At 33.4% G+C, this 11,835-nt stretch overlaps 1 protein-coding gene across 1 annotated transcript; it reads right to left on the minus strand.

The window, feature by feature from the left end:
* Positions 1-1,582: 1,582 nt before the first annotated feature.
* On the minus strand, positions 1,583-9,060 carry LOC149419191 (uncharacterized). Its single transcript, XM_089637730.1, has 5 exons — positions 8,892-9,060; positions 8,538-8,628; positions 5,956-6,058; positions 3,306-3,433; positions 1,583-3,042 (listed from the first exon to the last, which is right to left on the minus strand). Exons 1-5 carry the CDS (start codon positions 8,899-8,901, stop codon positions 2,847-2,849), a joined length of 528 nt encoding a protein of 175 aa, XP_089493856.1. The 5' UTR covers positions 8,902-9,060; the 3' UTR covers positions 1,583-2,846.
* Positions 9,061-11,835: the final 2,775 nt, after the last annotated feature.

Below are 11,835 nucleotides of genomic sequence, written 5' to 3' on the forward strand. Positions count from 1 at the left end.
TATCGTATATTTACGAATTTATTTCGAATATTTGAATTTAAATGGCCCGCTGCGACGGAAATCGGCCGCGAAATCTCGATTTACGCGTAAATATATCGTATTTTTACGAATTTATTTCGAATATCTGAATTTTAAAGGGCCCGCCGCGACGGAAATCGGACGCGAAATTTCAACTTACGCGGAAATATATCGTATTTTTACTAACTTTACTTCGAATATCCGAGTTAAAAAATACGGCGCGACGGAAATCACGCCGAAATATGACATATTTTTACGAATTTACTTCAAATATCTGAACTTAAAACGCCGGCCGCGACGAAAAACTGCCGAAAAAATTCGATTTACGCGGAAATATTTCATATTTTTACGAATTTACATCAAATATCTTAATTTAAAGGGTCGGCCGCGACGGAAATCGGCCCCGCATTCTCGATTTACACGGAAATATATCGTATTCGACGGAAATCGGCCGCGCATTCTCGATTTAGACGGAAATATATCGTATTTTTGCGAATTTATTTCGAATATCTGCATTTAAAGAGCCGGCCGCGACGGAATACGGCCGCGAATTCTCGTTTAACGCGGAAATATATCGTATTTTTACGAATTTAAATTCAGATATTTGAAATAAAGGGCCGGCCGCGACGAATATTACCGCGAAATCTCGATTTACGCGGAAATATATCGTATTTTTACGAATATCTCAATTTAAAGGGTAGGCCGCGACCGAAATCGGCAGCGAAATCTCGATTTACGCGTAAATATCTAGCATTTTTACGAATTTATTGCGAATATCTGAATTTAAAGGGCCCGCCGCTACGGTAATCGGCCGCGAAAATAAAGAAATAATTGGTATTAATACGAATTTACAACTAAAATACCACCCGGATTTGAAGAGGCGGCCGAGAAAATCGATTTTCGGCGTATTTTTTTTTCATAAAAATATGAATTACGTGGGAATTCGTTAATTCGAAATTTGATTTTTGATGTCCCGGGGATTTCGAATTAACGAGGTTCTACTGTATTGACACTTTGTAAAAATGTTGGTAATGATGATCTTTAAATTTTATTACGACCGTACTGGGTGTCCGACCCTTTTGACACTTTGTTGTAACTTTGCTAGCTTTTTCTTTACAGATTTCGCACCTACATAGTATGGGGGAAAAACCAAAGCGGGTGGTTTACGACATGATTGTGTTGCAAGGGCTATTTACGAAAATAATAATAAAAAAATACCTACTTATCTAGTTTGTCTTTGTCGGCATATCTTTTGTTACACATGCCGCAAGTAAAAGTAATAAAACACAACTTTGGGACTTCACAAATCGTAAATAACGAATTTCGTTTTATTTTTGGAATTCCCTGATATTTTAAGAATATTTTGAAATTCCCTGACATTTCCCTGATAATTCCCGGTTCGGTAAAATTCCCTGATAATTCCCGGTTTTCCCGGTTTTCCAGGTCTGTGGCCACCCTGCCTAAGGATAATCCCCAGCAACGCCGGGTATACGTTAGTTAGTATTTAGATAATCTTTTTAATATCTGAGAAAATATAAATGGGAGATTTAACAAATTAAAAGCATTTCAATTTAAAAACAATTTTTAATAATTACAACAATGTCTGCGTAATTCAATACAAAGTTATTTTCAATATCATTATTTTTCACATTCGAGTGTTGTCACTTATCAAGTGATTTCCCTGCTTAGGTTGGACATACTTCATCAGATTAGGCAACATTATAAAAACCGAATTGACACAATCAAATCATATCAATAAAAACAGTGATTTTTGTCTATTTTTTAGTGTCAAATGCAAACAAAATTAAGAAGAAAAAACAAATACTTTATTTCTAAAAAGCTGAGTTGCCTATTTAAAAAAATATTATAAATTTAGTTCTATAGGAACATTGTCTCAATTCTACTCATTACAATAAGTGGGGTTCTAAAGTGGACAATTTAATTGGATAAAATTCTAGTATTAACTCTTTATTCAGCATTGAAGAGATTCAAAATTTGTGTTCATTCAAATATGATTACTTTTACAAACCACATTGTCATAAATTGTGAAAACAATCTTTTGTATTTGAAATAGTGAATATTTTCCATTACAAGAATATAAATAAATTGGAATGCCAATATATTTCAAACATACCAACGGATTTAACTAGAGATTTTAAATTCATTAACACACGTCACATTAATTTATACATATTCATAACGATTTGATTACAATTTTACTAAATGGCACCTCGTTTTGCATACTAGATGTACTTCAAAGTATATTTCAGGATTGAATTCAGGATATTTTGTTAAGCAAACCACACAACTTGCATATGCATATTATATAACATCAAAAGAGTGGATGAGTTCTGTAGTTTATCATTCAGGAATGATTTTTTTTTATGTGTAGCATCTGAATACACTATGTTATGAAATGAAATTGTAACGAAATACATACCGTCATTTTTAATTGTGGCATCGGTCCTGAAAATAGTAGATATTAAAACAATATTTACAGTCAATATACATTATGCTCGGAGGACGTTTGCCACTTTTAATCACCATCGAGACAAAAATAAAAATATAAACAGCGGCATTTGTATTTCAAAATGACCAATCTGATGTCCCATTATAATAACTAATACATTTAATATAGCATAATAATGTGTGATATAAAATCATGTAACTGGAAGCTACATTTTTTCAATGGAAAATAGAATATTTCAAATTCAACAGAACAATGTTGCGGGTGGAAAAAGATCTGCATGAGGTTAAAAATGTTGCCAGTGTAAAAAGATGTTGTACTGAGACAGGTGGGTAGGTACCGCCTACGGAGGGAAGGGTGCCTACTTGGCAGCGGGTTTCCCCTTGCTCTCCTTGGACTGTTTCTCCTGCTCCCTCCTGCGGGCGGCCTCCTCTCTCTGCTGGCGGACTAGGGCGAGGCGCGCCAGGTCGGCCCTCGCCTCTTCTGTGGCTCCGGCTGCGTGGAGTTTCTGGTATGCCGCCGCACCGCGCTGTCTAGCCAGCTCTTCACGTTCTCGCCTGTAAACCAACTAATTAGTATGGATCCCTTCAAAAATATTTTTGAGAATTTGTAATGCCAAATTTGAAGAAGTTGTTTGTTTTCATAATACATGAAATTATAAAATAGCTGCAGAAATATGAAATTTTTTTCTTATGAAAGGCTTCATCTATTTCGTGATGCCAAATTAGAATATTCTAAGTACATACATATATAATATTGAAAGCAAAAGTGTCCCTATATAAATAATCCATTTATTATATTGGACAGGGTTGTCACTGACCTTGATAACTCGGGTTTTGGGGCATCGCCAACTGTTTCGTTGAGAGTGCTTAATTTCTTAGATTTTTTTACAATCCTGTTGGGATTTTCCACTTCAATTAATCCTGAGACTCCTTTTGCCTTTCCAGTCTGAAAATAAATAAGTCATTTTTAAATAGTGAAAACTGCAAAATTTATGCGCTTTTCTTATAAAAATCTATGATTGATCACATTAAAAAGGAATAAAAGAAAAAACAAACATAATGATAAATAAAATGAAAGCATTGTTTTTCACCTTTGTTATTATCAAAACAAATTTAGGAAAGGGCATGTTTAGGTTATCGACACATAAAGTAACACATGTTTCCAAAATATAAAATCTCACACGCACAGAACGCAATCAACAAGAAATCAATAAATCTATCCTTGTATTTCACCTTCTGTGTATAAACGTAGTTACACCGTGTGTAATAAATAATGCAAAAAGTAACTAGGTCAAATGGATTGGATTACTGATCTGGATTCCGATTAACGTCAGTTTCAAATTACCGAGTCTACAAGTTATGTATGAGGAAGTGCTGACATAAATATGAAATAAGAAACACACTGGACTTTATGAAACAAGGTAAATAAAAAAAAAATATATATTCTGTTACATTTGCCTACAATTTCATAATAGGATTAGTTTGATGGTCTCCGTGGTCGAGGGGTAAAGCTCTCGACTAGCAATCCGAAAGTTGCGAGTCAAATCCTGGCATTCACAAGTAAATTTTATTCAATTGATATGTGTTATTTCACAATAACTTCATTTAAAAATAATATATAGAGTGGAAATCACTCTCAAGTGAAGAATGCAATTTCATTTCATTTGAATTCATCAAAGACGAGCAATGAAATTGTGTTCGCAGGGACCTCATACACATAAAACCGGGTGTCTGAGTGTGTACACTCCTGTCAACTCTAGCTTTACAGTGTCGGGACACCGATATAAGTGTTATATTGTTTGCAGTGTGTACGGGTTGGAGCGCAGTTGAGCATGTCTCCCGCGGTGTATCTAGTTTTGAAAAGCGATGTCAGTGTCACTGCTAGACTTGCTAGATCACATCACATTCATGGAGCAAAAATGATACTTAAAATTTAATTGAACATGTGGAAGGGCTTCCAGAAAATATTGAATCCTGTCAATAAAAAACGAAAGTGATTGAGAATTTGGCAGCAGTATTTTAAACTAATGCAACAATACAGAGGCAAATAGATTTGAGAACGCAATTAAATAACTAATTACAGAAAAAAATAAAAGTGGTAAGGTACAAGTGACAATTATAATGTGTGTGGGAATTTTTTGTAATAATGATTTTTGCAATACCATCTGCGAAACACAATGAAACAGGAAGCTCGTTAAGCTATTTATTTTAAATTAATATTATATTATAATCATCTGTGTTGTATTGACAAAAAATAACTAATAAAATTAAACATTTTTATTTTGCCAATCGACTTCTCAGTGAATTAGAAATTGATTAAATACCCTTTTCTGAATTTCCGTCTCTTTTTTATCCAGTCCTTGATCCAAATCTTCCCCTTTTTACATCAACGTCGTTTAATAAGGATCGCAATAACTGCTGCGACTCAACGTCGGAGACTATGGACGCTGATCTTTATCTCTTGCACTAGTGTCTACATTTCTAGCGCAAGTGTCGAGTGTCAAGTATTGTAGTGTATGCGAAACATTAGGCTAACGCAAAAGATACAGACTCACACCCCTGGACCGTAATGAATCTGACTTGGAAATCAAACATGTTGACGATAACCCTATGAAGATTGTCAATTCTTCAAAACTCTGCTTGTATGAATGATCTGAAATTATTACCATTAATGCTGTACATTTTCTATAGCCATTGAAAAATTCGGTAGTTTTAAAGGCTTATTGCCTGGTAATCTATCTATATAAATAAAAATGTTTAAAAGTCTTAAATTTCCGAAAGTTCTTCCCTGATTACTCTGAAATTATACCAATATATAGATGACACCCGTGACCGGTAAAAACATGCTTTTTTTTAAACAGCGCCATCTGTTGGACTTAAAAGCAACACGCGCTATTATTTATCTATCTGCACAGACAGACTGGGTACAGCTAGTTAGCTATAAAAAAGCAGCTTCATATCAGAGATAATATTGTGAATTACATCTTAATCATTTCACGGTATTCCCAATGTATACAGAAAAACGGGTGTACGCAGAACTCTATATACTCAGACAATCATAAGTTTTCATACAAAACAAACAAAGTGGTGTATTTTTTTTTTAATATGAGTAATCTAAGGAGAATGGCAAAGAATTTCTATCTTGGAAAAGCACCTGTGAGGAGAATTTCATAAAAATGGCACAGTTAATATATAGGTAAGTATCCGTCTAAGGACAAAACAGAACATAATGTAATAATATACGTTAGGTTAGGTTAGATAAGTTATTTTTTCTTCACTTCTCATTACTTTATATTATGAATGTCGGAATATCGAAAGTGTTCTGTTTTGTTATAGAACCATTATTATAAATTTTTACTTTAAAACAGACAGTAGTGCAGTAGCCATGGGTTATTGGCGTATCACATCATATCACACTGGCATAGGGATTAAAAGAGAGAAGAGATGGTGATAGAAAACAGAACTTACATCTTCCTCATCGGAGGATTCCTCTTCCGAGCCGGAGCCGCTCCCCTTCGCCGCTCCCGCCTCGTCCTCGTCCGTGCTCTCGCCGCCATGTTCTGCACGCCATCTGCACACAAAACTCATTAGTCCGCACTCAAAACCCATCAATATACAATCGTCCAGTTTATTAGTCAGAATACCTAAGTTTTGAAGATAATGAGGAAAGCAATATTCAAATGCTCACCATAAATCAACTATTATTTGTATGTGTTTTGTTTTACATATTATGTCAATCAATTTGAAAATTTTTGTACTAAATCAAATTTGCCTGCCCATTTGCATTTTGCAAAACAGTCAAAATTATTTAAGTGATTGCGGCTCTAAAGGTATCTTGATTAGCTCTCATCGTTGCTTTTATATAGTCGCGTTACGTAGATATTTCTGGTAGCCAGCTGCGGTACCTCCAGGAAGCGCCTGGTATCTTCTCGCAACACCTGACTCGTCCAGTAGGTTCTAGGACGGCCTAGGTACTGTACATAGTAGGATTGCACTTGGTACTTACTATTACAGTAGTACCTGGCACCGTCCAGGTCGAGCAGTAGCAGTGACATATTTTGAATGCTTTCGGTGTTGCCAGTGGCGTGCCACTACAGGTTCTATAAATTTGACACATTATGGCAACCTCAAAATGTTTTTGCTAACTTGGCGTAATATGCCAAGAATCGCCTGTGTGGTTATTGCTTATGTAAAGTCATAGTTTGCTACAAAGTTTGTATGTATGGTAAGTTTCAGACTGTTTGAAATGTCATATATGACATTTTCTATATCACTGTATTTCGAATTGGTTTCAGCATCAAAGGATTTTAATATACATATTATTATGATTAGTTTGTTGTTTATAGTAATACAATACATTTTCTTTGTAGAAATGCAAGTTTTTGGTCACTGATAAATTGTTTATCAGATGCGATCATGAATGTATTTTCGCACTTCGGTAGAATACAATAACAGTAGTGATGAGATGCTGACATTTTACCTAATGTTCATCAATATTAAAAGCGGTTAAAACTTAAGAATAAAAAAATGTCTTGACTCTTGACGCCACCACACAAATACAGTGCCTGTTCAAATAAAATCTAGGCTCCTTGTGATACAGACGCACCACAGATTTGGTGCTATTTGGGGAGACCAAAAATAAAAACATTGAAAATTAGAAAATCATTAACCTGTTAACCGGGCGGGACGTATAAATACGTCAAACGTAAACAGTATCGGGTACGGGTAGAACGTATAAATACGTCAAACGTAAACAGTATCGGGTACGGGTAGGACGTATAAATACGTCAAACGTAAACAGTATCGGGTACGGGTAGGACGTATGAATACGTCCTTGAAATATATGTTGCGCCCTGAAACGAGCGGGACGTATATTTCCGAGCATATCACACGGAAATTGAATTTAAATTTTTTAAACTCAATGTTTCTCTTTTATCTGTGTGCTTTTATTTATTGTTCTGTAATTATAACCTTTTTTATATTTTTTGTAATCTTTAAAATTGTTTGTAAATATTCTATTTTTTTAACTCGATGTTTTCACTTTTTTTGATGCATAAATAAAAAAATAAAAAATATGTAATTACGTCCACCGGGCGTGATGTATGAATACGTCCTAGAGAAGGAGTTCACGCCCGTTATATGCTGCGTAATTCAAAACTGAACTCCCCGGTTAACAGGTTAATGATAAAAAAAGGCCTGGAATTCCTTATTTCATTTCAATGGTTAGTTAATGGTTTCAGTTACATTAGAAACCTATAATCTTTATACCTTTTTGGTAAGTTTAGCCTTGATAATGGGGAATGAAAATAAAATGGACGGTGCAAGGTTATCCAAAACGTAATAAAACCATTAACATAAAACAGATGGTTAGTAATATTTACTTAATAAATTAATTTAGTAAAATTTCAGAATCGCTGGACACGGTTAATATGAATACATCAAACAATAAAAAGCATGGCGGGAACTGTCAAAACAAGTGAAATTTTAAAACTTTGATTAAAAAGAAACATTAATGCATCTTTTACCATTTCCCCCGATATAAATGTTTATTTTATTTTAATTACGTTGAATCAAAGTGTTATTTCATCAAATATTCATATTAAGCGTATACAGCTACTCTGAAAGATAACCTCTGATTTACATTGTCCGCAACAATACAACTTCTATTTGTGTTGTATTAGATAGGTCAGTTATATTGATTTTTATAAAGGTGTCAATTTTTTGTTTAAATTTTCAATTCTATGGCTCAACAAATTTATTTTGTGTATTTAAATTTCATATATTTTTTAAAGGTATTTAGTTATAAAAAATAAATTTTAAAAAGATTGACCAAAACAAAAGACATGCTCCGCTTGCTATTGTTGCAACCTAACCTAAAATTTAAACATTTGTTTTTTATGGCAAATTATCACAAATCTAAATTCAGCTGATTTGTAATGATCATTGAACGCCAAAAATACATTTCGGGATTCAATTTTTTTGAATGTCACATTCAGCCAATTACACAATTGCCATAGACAGATGCATGGCAAAATATTATTGATATTTACCTGCGTTTTTTTTCCTCCTCTTTCCTTTGTTCTTCTAATTCTTCAGGGTTAGTGAATCGCCGATTCCTTCCTTTGTGGTTCAGGAACTTTCCTGTAAACAATAATAATTATAGGCGTGACGAAGTAACAATAAATGGACGCCAAACCAAATACAAAAATAACGTCGTAGACCTAACAAATTTACAAAATAAATGCATTCTTCTCCATTCACAGCTGCATGAATAGAATCGAGCAACTAATGAAATATGCCTCTAAGAAACATGTAAAGCAGAAATGTGCGTGAAAATCAAGGAACAATGATCTAAATTGTGCAAATATGCGAAGCTCGGACAAATTTAACATAGAAAATCTTACCCTTTGGCATTTTTGATTATTTAATTTATTCTATAACAAATTATGAATATAAAACAATAATTTTCATTAAAAAAATCTACAAAGCTACCCAAGCACGATGCCCAAACCGGAGATTTTTTCAATGACGTTTACGCGCTCTCTATTATCCGTTTTCTTGTTCTCATTAATGATACCACTACCGAAAATGTCATTCTCTAGCGTGCCAGCAGCTCATAAATGTTTTCTAGTACTCTACCATTATTCCATTTAAAATGCTTATAAATTCGTATAAGATTTCCTGACTCTTGGAATTTCGTAATAGAGCCATCATAAATTTATAATGACCTGGACTTTAGTTGCGGAGACAGTTTGAGGAGAAACTATTCCAAAAATCACACAAAATTTAAAAAAAGTCTGTCGATGTCGCGTTTCTCGTGTGTGCACCTTCAAATACCGAAATGTTTTTTCTGCCCTCAACTGTTGCAACGCAACTAAAGTCTCTCGCCGGCGGGATTTTTTTCATTTGTTTTCGCATTTCAACTGGACGCGGAAGTTAAACTTTTATCTTTTTCTCACTAATAAACCCGTAAACCTATTTCAGAAGGAAGACTAATAAGGAAGTTGAGTGAAAAATATTTTGACTTATAAAAAATATGTTCATGTAGATAAAAAAAAATATCGATTCTAAAAATATAAATATATTTCTATATTATTATTCTTAGAATTAGTTAAACGTTCTTGAAAAAGCATTCAATAGCAATAGACTGTAGACGCTCCACGATTGGTCGAAAGAATTCTGACGTCACATGTGTCGTGACTTGTACGTTCAACGGATCACCTATGGTGCATCTCTTTCTATTACATGAGAGATGGTCGGTTTAGATGAGAGAGGTGTATAGGCCAAAGGTTTATTTGGGTTTGTCAAATATATGTACGTATTTGTTGTTATTATTATATGAAATGGATTTCTAAAGATACATATTCGTATAGTGCTTTATAATAATATGTTGTTTATTGCATAACTTAGAAGTTTTTATTATTATACATGTCACATAGCCTGTGATACACTTTAGGCCGCCGGCCGCCCAGAAAGGTCTCACAGTGAACTGGGCTGTAAACCGTTATTTTACTTTTGGTCTTTACTTTTCTGCGCGGTGGTCCTGAATTAGCGCGTGGAACGTCAACAAGTAGCGACGGCAATACCGTACAGTACCGTACCGGGCGGGAAAAGCAAATATTCTAACTTAAAATATTAATTTAACTATGAAATCTTAATCAATTTTCTTTTTTTTAATAACATCAATTCTAATAGACGGTTAACATTGGTAAAAAAAATACTGGAATTCCTTGTTGAAGAATTAAATTTTTTTCCATACAAAATGCTTGAGCTTCGTGGTTTTCACAGTTCTAATGACGTCACACCACACCCCGCCTCTTACCGCTTGGATTCCGCTCGTTTTGGCGGGCTTAATAAAATTTAAACTTTGAGAATTAATTTAATTATGAAAACAAACTTTAAAAAAAAAAAAAATACCAGTATTTAAGTTTGAATGCGAACATTGATAAAAAAAAATAAAAAAAATGGACTCAACTTCCTTATTGTCTAATGATTTAACCGATTTAACCATTGAAATGCTAACCGCCCGCGACCTAATTCTTTGTAGTCGTAGCCGAGGGTATAGTGTATAGTAGACGTAAATCTCAAAAGCAGAAAGTTATTGTTTTCAGGGGCGCGCTGGCGCTCAACAAATACAATTTTTATTTACCAGCGGGTACTTGGCTGGTAATTTACTAGTATATGTATTTTATTTTTATTTTATTTATTTTATTTCATTTAAACGCCCATAGGGCTTTTACATATAATAATGTACATCTTTATTTTTTTAGTTATACATTTTATATAAAAAAAAATACATATAGATTACATATAAAAATGTCAGATTTAGCAAAATATAGGTTACATGAAATATAAGAGTTTAAAAAATTAGGTATGATAGAGTGCAAATAAGTGCGACAAAAAATATAAAATTTGCCAAAATCCTCCAAATCAACGATAATGTTAATAAGAAGGTATAAAATTAGTTGATAACAATAGTTTACAAAGTATGTAAAAATAGTTCGCACATACTCCGTTTAAAGTTGGCCAAGTTCAAATTATTGTCAAATACATTTATATTATTTAAGTATTTGTTACCAAGACTGTGTAAACGTTGTATTGGAGAGTGAAAACTATAGTTGGAATGAGATGTATGTATGTAAAATGTTGATATTTGCCTAGTTGTTCGTGTAGGTATGTGTAGATTTATTAAATGCAGGAGTTCACAACAATCGAATTTAGAGTTCAATAATTTTAAGAAAAAGGTTAGGTCGTTTATTTTTCTTCTGTTTTCTAATGTCGGAATATTTAAATTATTCAATAATGACTGGTAATTTATGTGTTCTAAAGGGATGTTAAGTTTAAAATTGACGAAGCGTAGAAATTTTCTTTGAATTCTTTCAACATTATGAATATGTACATTGTAGAAGGGTGACCAAACTATGGAGTTATGTTCTATCAGGCTTCTAACAAGGGATATGTACAATAGTTTTATGATTTGTAAAGATTTAAAGTTTTTAATTGTTCTTAATATAAAACCTAATGTTTTCATACCCTTATTCACAGTTTGTTGAATGTGGGCCGTAAAGTCTAGTTTCTCATCCATTATTATGCCAAGATCTCGCATTTCCTTTACTCTTTCTAAATTTGTTTTATTTATTGAATAGCCAAAAAATTGTGATGTTTTTTTTCTGGAAAAGGTCAAAATTTTGCATTTTTCTACATTTAAATATAAATTGTTTTGTGAACACCACTTATTTAGCATGTCTATATTAGATTGAAGAACTTGACAGTCGTTTAATGAGGTTATTTCTTTATATAATTTAATATCGTCGGCGAATAGCAGTACATTGACATTTTCAAAGCAGT

This window comes from Hesperophylax consimilis, chromosome 12 (assembly GCF_061612785.1).
Source record: "Hesperophylax consimilis isolate HC1 chromosome 12, BYU_Hcon_1.0, whole genome shotgun sequence".
Lineage (NCBI taxonomy): Eukaryota > Metazoa > Arthropoda > Insecta > Trichoptera > Limnephilidae > Hesperophylax > Hesperophylax consimilis.

Excerpts from the sequence above, each read along its gene's own strand:
- LOC149419191 (XM_089637730.1), bottom strand. Across the intron at positions 6,059-8,537 it reads GAGGAGGAAAAAAAACGCAG|ATGGCGTGCAGAACATGGCG; the intron begins GTAAATATCAAT and ends TTTTGTGTGCAG. Across the intron at positions 3,434-5,955 it reads AATCCTCCGATGAGGAAGAT|ACTGGAAAGGCAAAAGGAGT; the intron begins GTAAGTTCTGTT and ends ATTTATTTTCAG.